This window comes from Mesoplodon mirus (assembly GCF_964341445.2).
Source record: "Mesoplodon mirus genome assembly, chromosome: 3".
Taxonomy (NCBI): Eukaryota; Metazoa; Chordata; class Mammalia; order Artiodactyla; family Ziphiidae; genus Mesoplodon; species Mesoplodon mirus.
The window spans coordinates 191007839-191024244 of NC_138978.1; the positions used below are offsets into that span (position 1 = coordinate 191007839).

The following is a 16406-nucleotide window of genomic DNA, read 5'->3' on the forward strand; positions in this document are numbered from 1 at the left end:
CACTTTGTGGGGAAGAAGAAAATAGGGGGGAGGGAACTGTCTCCTTACTATAAAAAACATATCCCTACAGTCCCCATTCCAGGACCTAAGAATGCTCCCCACAGTGAAAACTCCTTAGCCCTCCACTTGCAATCCAGGGTCAATGCCTGGAGGTTGGGGGTTAAGGAAAGGCCCAGAGAAATCAGAAGGACAGAGTAAGAGGAAGGTACTTCCTGGCATCAGCATTTGGAATCTGAACTGTAACCTCCCCAAGAAGCAATGTAATAATGTATAAAAAAATGTTCTGGGACTTCCCTGGTGGCGCAGTGGTTGAGAGTCCGCCGGCCAATGCAGCGGACATGGGTTCAAGCCCTGGTCCGGGAAGATCCCACATGCCGCGGAGCAACTAAGTCCGTGCGCCACAACTACTGAGCCTGCGCTCTAGAGCCCATGAGCCACAACTACTGAACCCACGCACCTAGAGACCGTGCTCTGCAATGAGAAGCCACCGCAATAAGAAGCCCGCGCACCGCAACGAAGGGTGGCCCCCGCTCACCGCGACTAGAGAAAGCCTGCGTGCAGCATGAAGACCCAACACAGCCAAAAATAAATTATTTTTTTTAAGTTCTGAATTACTATTAATATACATTATCTGTCAAATATAGTTTTGTAGACTGGGCTATTATTCATGTGTTTTATATTAAAATGTGTTCCATGTTCTAACAGTATTGATCTATAACTGAAAGTTGTAAAAAAATCAACTTATCAGTACTTTGTTGATATGGAATTACAGAGACTTAGTTTTGAATCCCTTGCAAATTACTCATCTATGAGCCTCAGGTTCTTGGTTATAAAATGGGAATAATACCTACCTCACACAATTGAAAAAAATCTTAAAGGAGATAATGTGTTCAGCCTAAGGTAACCCAAGTAAAATAAACTCATGAAACTTTGCTTAAGTATAGACATATTACTTTTAACGTAAGTAAAAACATACTTACTTTAATTTTTCAAAATTCTCAGGCTCTAAACTCCATATTTCTTCTACTTGGGCTCCTCGGCAACCTGAAATAAGAAATTATTTCTTCAGAAGACAAAATAACTCATTTTTTTTCCTTCACCATTAAATAAAATATTAACTGAAAGAAAAGCACATTTGGGGGCAATAAGACATGACAAATTAAAATGGTAAAACTGATAAAGCTCACAGTCAAATCCTAGTCCTACCTTTACTATTTCCTAATTATTACAGTGGGAGTATATTCCTTTGACAACTTTAAAAAGTTTCAAGATTTATTTTCACTGGAACACCACCCCATGGCTACTTCTCAGTCTCTCTCAATCTCTGGCTCCTCTTCATCCACTCCCTTCACTCAGCTGCTATGCTTCCACAGCTCTGCCCACAGTCCCCTTTTTTCCTTACTGTACACTTTATTTTTAAAGTGGTAATAGGGGCTTCCCTGGTGGCGCAGTGGCTGAGAATCCGCCCGCCAATGCAGGGGACACGGGCTCAAGCCCTGGTCCGGGAAGATCCCACATGTCGCGGAGCAACTAAGCTCGTGTGCCACAACTACTGAGCCTGCGCTCTAGAGCCCACAAGCCACAACTACTGAAGCCCGCGTGCCTAGAGCCCGTGCTCCGCAACAAGAGAAGCCACCGCAATGAGAAGCCCGCGCACCGCAACGAAGAGTAGCCCCCGCTCGCTGCAACTAGAGAAAGCCCGCACACAGCAACAAAGACCCAACGCAGCCAAAAATAAATAATAAAATAAAATAAATTTAAAAATAAATAAAGTGGTAATAAATAGCTACCACTTAACAGTGAATTTCAGAACACTATTTAGTTCTGACCCTTTTCCTAAATTCCAATTCTATATTTTAAAAATTTAATACCAACTACATCAGAGTCCCCCAAATATGTTCTACAACAGTGGTTCTCAACCAGGATGATTTTTTTTATGCCTCTGCACCCCGCACCCCCGCCAGGGAACATCTCAAAATGTCTGAAGACATTTTTACTGTCACTACTGTCACTTGCGGGGCGGGGAGGTAGCATCTAGTAGGTAGAGGCCAGAGACACTGAACATCCTACATTGCACAGAATAGCCCCTGACAACACAGAATTACCTGCCCCGAAGTGTCAAGACAAAATGAATTATCGGGCCCAAAGTGTCTAATCCCTGCAAGGCAAGCCAAGAGTACCAAGGTCGAGAACTGTGCTCTAGTAGTTCATATGGTGGTAATGGCGTACTGGTTAAGAGCCTGGCCTCCAAACTGCCAAGGTTTGAACCATGGCTCCTCCATTTACCGGCTGTATGACCACTGAAGCTCTCTGTTCCCCATACGCATAGAGCTGTTGTGAGAAATAAATGAGATAACTTACTATCTCATAAGGTAATTTATTATGCATGAGATACATTTAATACAATGCCTCGGCACACTTTAAGGATCCATTAAATGTCAGGTAGCATTATGACCACAACAGGAAAAAACAGCCGTAGTTACCAGTAACTGCAATGTGTAAAGTGCTTTGAGTGCATTTTCTCTAATCCCTGCAAGGAAGGTATTACATGGAAGAGGCTTAGGGATGCTAGGTGTCTTATCTAAATTCACTACAACTAATATATGCCAAAAAGTTAATTAAAACCCATGTCTGGTTCCAAAGTCTGGGCACTTTCTATTGTTCCAGATTATTTTCAAGTGAGTGCTGGAGAAGCCTTTAGATCACATGCAAAAATCTGTGCTTTAAAAAAAAAAAATACTGGACCAACCAACTATGTGACTTTGGGCATTCATACCATTCAGTACCTCAATTTGCTCTGCTCAGCAAATATCTATTAGCTCCCACCCAAGCATTAAAGATACAGGTACAAGGAGAGTTACTTCGTTATTTGTAGTAGAGAAGAACTAGAGACAACCTGAATGTCTAGAACAGGTTGCTAGACGTCCACATACATTAAGTTGGGAAAAAAAGCTTGTTTAAGCGTGAACCTGTATTTATACGTGTATCAAGAAAGGGCACAAAAGAACACTAATGCGCTTGTTAACATTGGTTATGCTATTGGAAATCAACTGTAAAAAGGCCAAATGTTAAAACATTGCACATATCATACAAAAACACAACAAAAGCCACTGAATTAAAAGAGCCCCAAAATCTTCTGCAAAGGTATAATTTCAAGTGGTGACACTGTTTAAATAGCCTTATGTTAGACACATACACATCTCTGTGTAAGGAAAACATAGTACTTAACTGTTAGCATCTATCTCCTTATATACATTCAATTCTAATAATCCCCTTGTGTACATTCAATTTCAAATAATGCATGGTATAATGGAAAGAGAAATAAGCAATGATTCAAGAGAACTGGGCTGTAATCCTAGCACTGCCTTTAAGTTCTTTACCTTGAGTGAGAGCATGTCTTTGAGCCTCACTTTCCTCATGTTTAAAACAAGAATACTACCTGCTTCATCCAATCCACACAATTCTTGTGAGGTATATGTTCTCAAATACCAAACACAAAGAATCACCATGCTGATTCCTCTAATATATATTAAGTAAAAAGTTGAGTGGGGTGGGGGGTAGGCTTTAAAAAGTTAACGATTCACTGGTATTTAACAAATACATTCAGCCCTCTGTATCCAACGGGTTCTGGGTCCGCGGAATCAACCAACCACAGGTTGAAAGTATGTGCCAAGCATGGTATTAGGCCCTACCAAGGACAGGAAATAATAAACTATTTTAACAACACTTAAGAACTTCAACCTAGTAGGAAACAAGCTCATATAACTCAAAGGCAGTGCAGTCTGCATATTTTGCATATAAAAGGTACACGGGATGCCTTCTGGAAGTTAAGAGGTAGCCAACTATCCTTGCTGATCAGAAAAAACTTTAATGTATAGTTAAACTGGGGGACTTCCCTGGCGGTCCAGTGGGTAAGACTCCCTGCTTCCAACGCAAGGGGCTCGGGTTTGAACCCTAGTCAGGGAATTAAGAACCCACATGCCTACTTCCGGGTAAGATGGCGGAAGAGTAAGACGCGGAGATCACCTTCCTCCCCACGGATACACCAGAAATACAGCTACACGTGGAACAACTCCTACAGAACACCTACTGAACGCTGGCAGAAGACCCCAGACCTCCCAAAAGGCAAGAAACTCCCCACATACCTGGGTAGGGCAAAGCGGAGAGATCCGCACACAGAGGATCGGTGCCGAGCGGCACTCACCAGCCCGAGAGGCTTGTCTGCTCGCCCGCCGGGGCGCGCAGCGCTGGAAGCTGAGGCTCGGGCTTCGGTCAGAGCGCAGGGAGAGGACTGGGGCTGGCGGCGAGAACTCAGCCTGAAGGGGGCTAATGTGCCACAGCTAGCCGGGAGGGAGTCCGTGAAAACTCTGGAGCTGCCGAAGAGGCAAGAGACTTTTTCTTCCCTCTTGGTTTCCTGGTGCGCGAGGAGAGGGGATTAAGAGCGCTGCTTAAAGGGGCTCCACAGACGGGCGCGAGTCGCGACTGAAAGCGCGGAGCCCAGTGACGGGCGTGGGACGCTGGGGCTGCTGCTGCCGCTGCCAAGAAGCCTGTGTGCGAGCACAGGTCACTGCCCACACCGCCCTTCCGGGAGCCTGTGCAGCCCGCCACTGCCGGGGTCCCGGGATCCAGGGGCGGCTTCCCTGGGAGAACGCACGGCGCGCCTCGGGCTGGTGCAACGTCACGCCGACCTTTGCCACTGCAGGCTCGCCCCGCACTCCGTGCCCCTCCCTCCCTCCCGGCCTGAGTGAGCCAGAGTCCCCGAAGAGGCTGCTCCTTTAACCCTGTCCTATCTGAGCGAAGAGCAGACGCCCTCCGGCTACCTACACGCAGAGGCGGGGCCAAATCCAAAGCTGAGACCCAGGAGCTGTGAGAACAAAGAAGAGAAAGGGAAACCTCTCCCAGCAGCCTCAGAAGCAGCGGATTAAAGCTCCACAATCAACTTGATGTATCCTGCATCTGTGGAATACATGAATAGACAACACATCATCCCAAATTGAGGAGCCCGGAGTCAGTGCTGTGCCTCTGAGGTGGGAGAGCCAACTTCAGGACACTGGTCCACAAGAGACCTCCCAGCTCCACATAATATCAAACAGCAAAAGTCTTCCAGAGATCTCCATCTCAACACCAGCACCCAGCTTCACTCAACGACCAGCAGGCTACAGTGCTGGACACCCTGAGCCAAACAACTAGCAAGACAGGAACACAACGCCACCCATTAGCAGAGAGGTGGCCTAAAATCATAAAAAGTCCACAGACACCCCAAAACACACCACCAGACGTGGACCTGCCCACCAGAAAGACAAGATCCAGCCTCATCCACCAGAACACAGGCACTAGTCCCCTCCACCAGGAAGCCTACACAACCCACTAAACCAACCTTAGCCACTGGGGACAGACACCAAAAACAACAGGAACTACGAACCTGCAGCCTGCAAAAAGGAGACCCCAAACACAGTAACATAAGCAAAATGAGAAGACAGAAAAACACACAGCAGGAGAAGGAGCAAGATAAAAACCCACCAGACCTAACAAATGAAGAGGTAATAGGCACTCTACCTGAAAAAGAATTCAGAATAATGATGGTAAAGATGATCCAAGATTCTATTTCCCAGATCCAAAATCTTGGAAATAGAATAGACAAAATGCAAGAAACAGTTAACAAGGACCTAGAAGAACTAAAGATGAATCAAGCATCGATTAAAAACACAATAAATGAAATAAAAAATACTCTAGATGGGATCAATAGCAGAATAACTGAGGCAGAGGAACGGATAAGTGAGGTGGAAGATAAAATAGTGGAAATAACTGCTGCAGAGAAAAATAAAGAAAAAAGAATGAAAAGAACAGAGGACAGTCTCAGAGACCTCTGGGACAACATTAAACGCACCAACATTCGAATTATAGGGGTTCCAGAAGAAGAAGAGAAAAAGAAAGGGACTGAGAAAATATTTGAAGAGATTATAGTTGAAAACTTCCCTAATATGGGAAAGGAAATAGTTAATCAAGTCCAGGAGGCACAGAGAGTCCCATACAGAATAAATCCAAGGAGAAATACGCCAAGACACATATTAATCAAACTGTCAAAAATTAAACACAAAGAAATCATATTAAAAGCAGCAAGGCAAAAACAACAAATAACACACAAGGGAATCCCCATCAGGATAACAGCTGATCTCTCAGCAGAAACTCTACAAGCCAGAAGGGAGTGGCAGGACATACTTAAAGTGATGAAGGAGAAAAACCTGCAACCAAGATTACTCTACCCAGCAAGGATCTCATTCAGATTTGATGGAGAAATTAAAACGTTTACAGACAAGCAAAAGCTGCGAGAGTTCAGCACCACCAAACCAGCTTTACAACAAATGCTAAAGGAACTTCTCTAGGCAAGAAACACAACAGAAGGAATATACCTACAATAATGAACCCAAAACAATTAAGAAAATGGGAATAGGAACATACATATTGATAATTACCTTAAATGTAAATGGACTAAATGCTCCCACCAAAAGACACAGAGTGGCTGAATGGATACAAAAACAAGACCCATCTATATGCTGTCTACAAGAGACCCACTTCAGACCTAGAGACACATACAGACTGAAAGTAAGGGGATGGAAAAAGATATTCCATGCAAATGGAAACCAAAAGAAAGCTGGAGTAGCAATTCTCATATCAGACAAAATAGACTTTAAAATAAGGACTACTAGAAGAGACAAAGAAGGACACTACATAATGATCAAGGGATCGATCCAAGAAGAAGATATAACAATTGTAAATATTTATGCACCAAACATAGGAGCACCTCAATACATAAGGCAAATACTAACAGCCATAAAAGGAGAAATCGACAGTAACACAATCATAGTAGGGGACTTTAACACCCCACTTTCACCAATGGACAGATCATCCAAAATGAAAATAAATAAGGAAACACAAGCTTTAAATGATACATTAAACAAGATGGAATTAATTGATATTTATAGGACATTCCATCCAAAAACAACAGAATACACATTTTTCTCAAGTGCTCATGGAACATTCTCCAGGATAGATCATATCTTGGGTCACAAATCAAGCCTTGGTAAATTTAAGAAAATTGAAATTGTATCAAGCATCTTTTCCGACCACAATGCTATGAGACTAGATATCAATTACAGGAAAAGAGCTGTAAAATATACAAACACATGGAGGCTAAACAATACACTACTTAATAACGAAGTGATCACTGAAGAAATCAAAGAGGAATTTAAAAAATACCTAGAAACAAATGACAATGGAGACATGACGACCCAAAACCTATGGGATGCAGCAAAAGCAGTTCTAAGAGGGAAGTTTATAGCAATACAATCCCACCTTAAGAAACAGGAAACATCTCGAATAAACAACCTAACCTTGCACCTAAAGCAATTAGAGAAAGAAGAACAAAAACATCCCAAAGTTAGCAGAAGGAAAGAAATCATAAAAATCAGATCAGAAATAAATGAAAAAGAAATGAAGGAAACGATAGCAAAGATCAATAAAACTAAAAGCTGGTTCTTTGAGAAGATAAACAAAATTGATAAACCATTAGCCAGACTCATCAAGAAAAAAAGGGAGAAGACTCAAATCAATAGAATTAGAAATGAAAAAGGAGAAGTAACAACTGACACTACAGAAATACAAAAGATCATGAGAGATTACTATAAGCAACTCTATGCCAATAAAATGGACAACCTGGAAGAAATGGACAAATTCTTAGAAATGCACAACCTGCCAAGACTGAATCAGGAAGAAATAGAAAATATGAACAGACCAATCACAAGCACTGAAATTGAAACTGTGATAAAAAATCTTCCAACAAACAAAAGCCCAGGACCAGATGGCTTCACAGGCGAATTCTATCAAGCATTTAGAGAAGAGCTAACACCTATCCTTCTGAAACTCTTCCAAAATATAGCAGAGGGAGGAACACTCCCAAACTCATTCTACGAGGCCACCATCACCTTGATACCAAAACCAGGCAAGGATGTCACAAAGAAAGAAAACTACAGGCCAATATCACTGATGAACATAGATGCAAAAATCCTCAACAAAATACTAGCAAACAGAATCCAACAGCACATTAAAAGGATCATACACCATGATCAAGTGGGGTTTATTCCAGGAATGCAAGGATTCTTCAATATACGCAAATCAATCAACGTGATACACCATATTAACAAATTGAAGGAGAAAAACCATATGATCATCTCAATAGATGCAGAGAAAGCTTTCGACAAAATTCAACACCCATTTATGATAAAAACCCTGCAGAAAGTAGGCATAGAGGGAACTTTCCTCAACCTAATCAAGGCCATATATGACAAACCCACAGCCAGCATCGTCCTCAATGGTGAAAAACTGAAACCATTTCCACTAAGATCAGGAACTAGACAAGGTTGCCCACTTTCACCACTCTTATTCAACCTAGTTTTGGAAGTTTTAGCCACAGCAATCAGAGAAGAAAAGGAAATAAAAGGAATCCAAATTGGAAAAGAAGAAGTAAAGCTGTCACTGTTTGCAGATGACATGATACTATACATAGAGAATCCTAAAGATGCTACCAGAAAACTACTAGAGTTAATCAATGAATTTGGTAAAGTTGCAGGATACAAAATTAATGCACAGAAATCTCTGGCATTCCTATATACTGATGATGAAAAATCTGAAAGTGAAATCAAGGAAACACTCCCATTTACCATTGCAACAAGAAGAATAAAATATCTAGGAATAAACCTACCTAAGGACACAAAAGACCTGTATGCAGAAAATTATAAGACACTGATGAAAGAAATTAAAGATGATACAAATAGATGGAGAGATGTACCATGTTCTTGGATTGGAAGAATCAACATTGTGAAAATGACTCTACTACCCAAAGCAATCTACAGGTTCAATGCAATCCCTATCAAACTACCACTGGCATTTTTCACAGAACTAGAACAAAAAATTTCACAATTTGTATGGAAACACAAAAGACCCCGAATAGCCAAAGCAATCTTGAGAACGAAAAATGGAGCTGGAGGAATCAGGCTCCCTGACTTCAGACTATACTACAAAGCTACAGTAATCAAGACAGTATGGTACTGGCACAAAAACAGAAAGATAGATCAATGGAACAGGATAGAAAGCCCAGAGTTAAACCCACGGACATATGGTCACCTTATCTTTGATAAAGGAGGCAGGAATGTACAGTGGAGAAAGGACAGTCTCTTCAATAAGTGGTGCTGGGAAAACTGGATAGGGACATGTAAAAGTATGAGATTAGATCACTCCCTAACACCATACACAAAAATAAGCTCAAAATGGATTAAAGACCTAAATGTAAGGCCAGACACTATCAAACTCTTAGAGGAAAACATAGGCAGAACACTCTATGACATAAATCACAGCAAGATCCTTTTAGACCCACCTCCTAGAGAAATGGAAATAAAGACAAAAATAAACACATGGGACCTAATGAAACTTAAAAGCTTTTGCACAGCAAAGGAAACCATAAACAAGACCAAAAGACAACCCTCAGAATGGGAGAAAATATTTGCAAATGAAGCAACTGACAAAGGATTAATCTCCAAAATTTATAAGCAGCTCATGCAGCTCAATAACAAAAAAACAAACAACCCAATCCAAAAATGGGCAGAAGACCTAAATAGACATTTCTCCACAGAAGATATACAGACTGCCAACAAACACATGAAAGGATGCTCAACATCTTTACTCATTAGAGAAATGCAAATCAAAACTACAATGAGATATCATCTCACACCAGTCAGAATGGCCATCATCAAAAAATCTAGAAACAATAAATGCTGGAGAGGGTGTGGCAAAAAGGGAACACTCTTGCACTGCTGGTGGGAATGTGAATTGGTACAGCCGCTATGGAGAACGGTATGGAGGTTCCTTAAAAAACTACAAATAGAACTACCATATGACCCAGCAATCCCACTACTGGGCATATACCCTGAGAAAACCACAATTCAAAAAGAGACATGTACCAAAATGTTCATAGCAGCCCTATTTACAATAGCCCGGAGATGGAAACAACCTAAGTGTCCATCATCGGATGAATGGATAAAGAAGATGTGGCACATATATACAATGGAATATTACTCAGCCATAAAAAGAAATGAAATTGAGCTATTTGTAATGAGGTGGATAGACCTAGAGTCTGTCATAGAGTGAAGTAAGTCAGAAAGAGAAAGACAAATACTGTATGCTAACACATATATATGGAATTTAAGAAAAAAAAAATGTCATGAAGAACATAGGGGTAAGACAGGAATAAAGACACAGACCTACTAGAGAATGGACTTGAGGATATGGGGAGGGGGAAGGGTAAGCTGTGACAAAGTGAAAGAGCGGCATGGACATATATACACTACCAAACGTGAGGTAGATAGCTAGTGGGAAGCAGCCGCATAGCACAGGGAGGTCAGCTCGGTACTTTGTGACCGCCTGGAGGGGTGGGATAGGGAGGGTGGGAGGGAGACGCAAAAGGGAGGGGTTATGGAAACATATGTATATGTATAACTGATTAAATTTGTTATAAAAAAAAAAAAAAAAGAACCCACATGCCGCGCGGCCAAAAAAATTAAATAAATAATTTTAAAATAGTTGAACTGGGTCTTAAATAGGACGACCAAATAATCTGTCAAACCAGAACACTGCTTTTATTAAATTGATTTTACTTAATAGGACATTAAATAAATTTTTAAATTAAAATGTTTTAAAATATTTATATCTTGACTAACACATCTGTATTATAGTAGTGGTGGCTCCATAAAACAGTCTATTCAAAAACCAATTCTAAAAATAATTTTCTTAACGATATACCTGGAGTCTTTCTCCCCAAGAAAAATACTCTGGTGAGGCTCTCCCAATCTGTTGCCAGTGCCTTAAATTTAGTTGACTCGTAGGGATGCTATCTTGCAACACACAGTTCTGACAACATTGATTGCCAGTCCCCTAACCGTATCAACAGGTCTACCAGAAGCAGCAGGTGTGGGCCCAGCTTCTGCACCTCCCATGAAAAACAGCCCTTGATATCTTCCCCAACCCCATTTTCAGTTATTTCATGGCACAGACAAATGTCATTTAGCCGGTGATGTGACCAAATAGGAAAGACCGCATTGTCAGCTCTTAGGCAATCTCTCCAAAAATGAGGATTAGACTCAATTATGTGAAATGAACAGGGAGCCCTAAGTTGGAGGCACTGTTAACTTGTACCCCTAATAAGAAGGTTCCATTTTGGAGGCCCCAACGATTATAATCAACACTTGCTTCCAAGCGTACCATGTGCTCATAACTATACTTTTATTTCTTGTGTGAATGCCTATACTTTTAATTAATGCCAGGCATTAACTCGCCTCTCTCCCCAAAACAAGGTGACATGCACCTTACAAGTGTCTGAAACAGACTTTCACGTAAAGGAAACACCACATTGGCTCTAAGTCACTCAGATCTGCCTCAGCTCAGGGGCCTGAGTTGTTGTGGGTGATGGAATTCTTCTAGACTTCTTCCCTGCAGACCCAGGCAGAGCTTGTGCAATCAGAATACACCCTGCTATACCTGAGTTAATGCCTTAAGCTAAGAGGAAAGGTTGATACAAAGACTTGAAAAAGTCACCTGGCTCCCTAACAAAAACACTCCAAGAGATAAATTAAACAGATTTGGTACCAGCCCTGCAGGTCAGGTCAGATTAATCAGAGTAGCTGAGGGAATGGCATATTTGGTATAGAAAGAAAGGATGGGTTTTGTTGGTTGACAATTCTCAATGGGTTTCTGTTACTGCTTGTCTTCTGAGAGGAATTACTAGATTTGTTCAAAACTGTCTTTTCAAGGATGTCAAAATAGTAAACAGACTTGAAAGGTAGAGATGTTTTCTCCCTCTGGGGCAGAGGGAAGATTTATTGCTGTCTATAATAATAGTATCTCCCTAGAGCTAAAGGTTGAGCAAGTTTGCTAGCAGCCTCTTTTAACATTGGGAGCTCCCTAAGGTTGGGGGTTTCTCAGCTATGACAGAAACTCATGCATACAGCATCTACCTCCACTTCTATGGACTTAAAGGACAAGGGAACCAATGCAAACATGAATCTCCTGTTGCCTACTGTGCCAAGAGTAATACAGTCCTTTAGCTGTAAAGCTGAAGTTGTCAGCCAGCATCTATAAAATAGTGGCAGGCCCATTTGTCAGCTGGCAAGCAGGGTAAAATCTAACATTTCATAATTCTTTAACAGATGCTGGATTTTCTCAAATGCTTTTTGCAATTATTGAGATAATCTAACCGTATGGTTTTTCTTGTTTAGTTTAATATGGTGTAAATCTCAAATGTTAAAACCAACCCGGAATTCCTGGGATAGACCCCTCTCAGTCATGATATATTGTTTATTTAATATATTATTGGATTTGATTTGCTAATATTTTGTTTAGAACTTCTGCATCTATGTTGATGATGGCTATGGGTCTGCAGTTTCCTTTTCTTATAATGTCTTTGTCTGGTTTGGGTGTTAGGATAATGCTGACCTTCATAAAATGAGTTGGGGAGTACTTCCTCCTCTCCAATGTCTTTGGAAAAGCTTGTGCAGAAATGGTATTACTTATCCCTTAAATACTTGACAGAATTTATTAGTGAAGCCATTTTGGCTAGAGTTTTCTTTGTGGGAAAATTTTAAATTACAATTTCAATTTCTTTAATACACATAAGGCTATACCGTTTATTTATTACCCCTTGAGTGAACTTTGGTAATTTGCGTCTTTAAAGGAATCTGGACTTGTCATCCAAGTTGTCAAATTTACTTGCATAAATATTAAAATATTCACTTATCCTTTTAATATCTGTAGAATCTGGGACTTCCCTGGTGGTGCAGTTGTTAAGAATCCGCCTGCCAACGCAGGGGACATGGGTTCGATCCATGGTCCAGGAAGATCCCACGTGCCACCGAGCAACTAAGCCCGTGAGCCACAACTACTGAGCCTATGATCTAGAGCCCATGAGCCACAACTACTGAGCCCACGTGCCACAACTACTGAAGCCCTCACGCCCAGAGCCTGTGCTCCACAACAAGAGAAGCCACTGCAATGAGAAGCCTGCGCACTGCAACAAAGAGTAGCCCACACTCGACGCAACTAGAGAAAGCCCACACGCAGCAACGAAGACCCAATGCAGCAAAAAAATAACTATTTAATTTTTTTAAAAAATCTGTAGAATCTGTAGTGATATCATCTCTCTTATTCCTGATACTGGTCATCTGTCTCCTCTCTTTCTCCTGATCAGTCTGACTAGAGATTTATGCATTTTATTGATCTTTGAGAAACCAGCTTTTGGTTTCATTGACTTTCTCCGCTATTTTTCTCTTTTCTGTTTTACTAATTTCAACTCTGATCTCTATTACTTCCTTTTATCTGCTTACTTTAGGTTTAATTTACTCATCTTTTTCTAGTTTCTTGAAAGGAAAGCTGAGGTCACTGATTTGTTGTAGTAAATCTAGTCCCTGTTACTCTATCTTGGCTGGAAGCAGAAATATACAGCCTCTATTTTTAATTAGTAGACTATCCTAGTTTGCTTTGCTGCATTTATGAATTATGTATGCATTGTACCAATTAAAAGTATATTTCTGCTCCATCAGTTTCTTAATTTAATAAGAACTTTGTTTTACCATGACGTTATATTCCACCAAAAATTTTATTTAATATATTCACTGAACTCACAAATAATTTCCCCTTCAATGAAGAAACTTAAATCTACAATAGCATTCATAATACAATAAGATGTTTCACTTTGGAAAGAATAAACTTCCAAAGGTTTTTTTTTTTTTTTTTTTTTTTTGCAGTACGCGGGCCTCTCACTGTTGTGGCCTCTCCCGTTGCGGAGCACAGGCTCCGGACGCGCAGGCTCAGCGGCCACGGCCCACGGGCCCAGCCGCTCCGCGGCATGTGGGATCTTCCCGGACTAGGGCACAAACAGGTGTCCCTTGCATCGGCAGGCGGACTCTCAACCACTGCGCCACCAGGGAAGCCCCCAAAGGTTTTTTAAATCCATGAACTGAATGAGGAAAAAAGAAAATGACTGGAATAAACTCAGTCTCTTTGAAGCATCTGATGGTGATATACAACTACCATCATTTAACTTTTTGCAAAGTTCTTCTTCTGCTAATTAAACCAGTCTAATAACTACAGTTTCAGTTTTCATTTGCACGGGTACAGAAGGTGCAGTGCCATGGCAGTCTCTTATGCATGCTTTTATTTAAATCATTTTCAATTCCAAGTTTTCTGCACGTATGAAATTGGAGCAAAAGCTGTTAACAGAATGGACTAATTTTAAAATAAACAAATTTGCCTGATACAACGTTTCTTAAGGTTAACTCTAACAGTCATAATAGTTAAGGTTTTGAAGGTAAAGTTTACGGCTAAAACCTGCAGACATCTCAAACGCAGTGTATGTCCAAAGCTGAACCCACTTTCTTGTCCATCAAGCCTACTCTTCTCTTGTCCTTGTACTTCACCAGTCTCCCAAGCTAGAAACTAGAGTCACTGTCACCTCTTTTTCCCTACATCCCAGCAGGTAACAGTCCTGTGGATTTAAATATACCAAAAATTACTGAATCTACCTCCTGCTCTCCAAATCACTACTTTATGTGTGGAGCCAATCATCTTAAATTCTGACCATTTTAAGAGGCTTCTAGCTTCTCTTACTTCATTCCAATCTACCCTGCACACTACAAGTAGTAAATCTTTTTAAATTATAAAAATATCATTTCAGCCTTGAAATATCTTTGACAGTTCAGTCCCCAGGGACTACAGGGCAATCCACACTACACAACATGACACACAATCTGGCCTGTTTATCTTTTCAGTTTCGGATTGAAATACTCCTGAAGTCTGTTACATTATGTTTTAGTCACTTTCCCAGCTGTTCCCTAACTCGTATACTTTACCACCGCTACTGTTGATGCCTTTCCTTCTGCCTGTGCTCTTCCACGACCTGTGTGTACCTACTCTAATGTAGCAATTAATACGCCATATTATAATTTGCTTGTCAGTTCTTTAAACAGCAGTCATGCTTTATTCACATTAAAAATATCCAAACCCTACCAATGTGTCAGACATAGCAGGTAAACACTATATGCCCGATACATGATATCCAAACAGTCAGCTACGTACAACAAACAGTTATCTATATCAATGTTGAATTTCCACCTCAAGTACAAGTTTTAACATAAGAGCTAAAATTAATACTTGAGAAAATGTAACATAAAAATAAACTTACTGCCAAAGAAGAGCTGCAGGGACAGGGAAGGCTACAAAGTCAAATATGTTGGTTACTTAGGACCAGAGATAAGGAACAGAGTCAGAAAGAAATTAGAGGCAAGCATGTGGCCTCTGGAGCACTAGCTGGAGAAAGCACACTTCCCCGGAGGCCACAAAATGAGCAGAACGAGCGAGGTGGTCCGTGTGTCCCACGCGGCCAGCCTGTGCGGACGATCGCAGGGCTGGTCACACACTCGAGGGGTTCTGCTCCGAATAACTCGAATGTCAGGTTCCGGGGCGGCTTGGGCCTTGGACACCCCACCCTTGACAAGGCGCACCCGACTTTTCCTGTAGCACCGATGGCCTGAGACACGTACCTGGGCACCCCTGCCCGGAATGGGGGCGCCCCGTGGTGGAAAGGGAAGAATCGGTACGTAAAGGGGGGTGTGGGAACCGGGGCGGGGGCTCAGGTCAGCGAAGCTAGTACTGGAGCGCCGAGTCCCGGGGACACGCTCCTGCCCTCGCCGTGTGGCTCTCAGATCACCACGGAAACGCGACTGGCCGGGACCAAGGAGGGACCGGAGCCCTGCCTTTCCCCCTCCCCGACTCCAGGGTTAGAGAGTCGCCTCCCTTCAGACGCTGGGCGGCGGCGGCCGCAGGGAAGCACTCCGTGCCCACCTCAGGCCTCCTCCCGTGACTCCCGGCCCAGGACGGTCCCCTTGGCTCTCACCGAATCCTTTAATGAGCTCGGTGAAGACCCCGGGGTCGCTTTCCATGAGGCACCACTCCCCAGCATTGCCCGTCATGGCCCCGGCCACACGCCGCCCCGCTCCACCTCCGGCTCCGGCACCCCCCCCAATCCAGCCGCCTCAGGCCACTGAGCTCTGCAAACCCGCCGCTGGCTCGTCAACCTCACGTCACCCCGCCTACTTCCCGACAGCCTCCGGGCGCCGTCACCTGCAGCGCGACAGAGCGCGGGAGGACGCTCTAGCCACCCAAGAGACGGCGAAACTCTTTCTGGGCCGCGCAGGACCCGGAGCCGATTCAGAGGGGCCAGGGCCGCCGAGAAAGGGCGGGATTTGGGGCGCCGGAGGAGGGAACATCCGGGACTCTCGCCAGTCTGGGCGGGGGCGGGGCAGCCC

The 16406-nt window shown here is 42.5% G+C and overlaps 1 protein-coding gene across 2 annotated transcripts in view; it reads right to left on the reverse strand.

The window, feature by feature from the left end:
• The window catches only part of UCHL5 (ubiquitin C-terminal hydrolase L5), a 58268-nt gene extending 42099 nt beyond the window's left edge, over window positions 1-16169 (reverse strand). The window contains exons 1-2 of one of the 2 annotated variants that reach the window (XM_082616587.1): window positions 15995-16169; window positions 981-1044 (exon numbers count right to left, since the gene is read on the reverse strand). In XM_082616587.1, the coding sequence (XP_082472713.1) occupies window positions 981-1044; window positions 15995-16070 (140 nt within the window). In that variant the 5' untranslated portion in view covers window positions 16071-16169. The remainder of the gene's footprint in view (window positions 1-980; window positions 1045-15994) is intronic. The other variant, XM_082616588.1, reaches the window with a different exon arrangement.
• Between the last annotated feature and the right edge of the window lie 237 nt (window positions 16170-16406).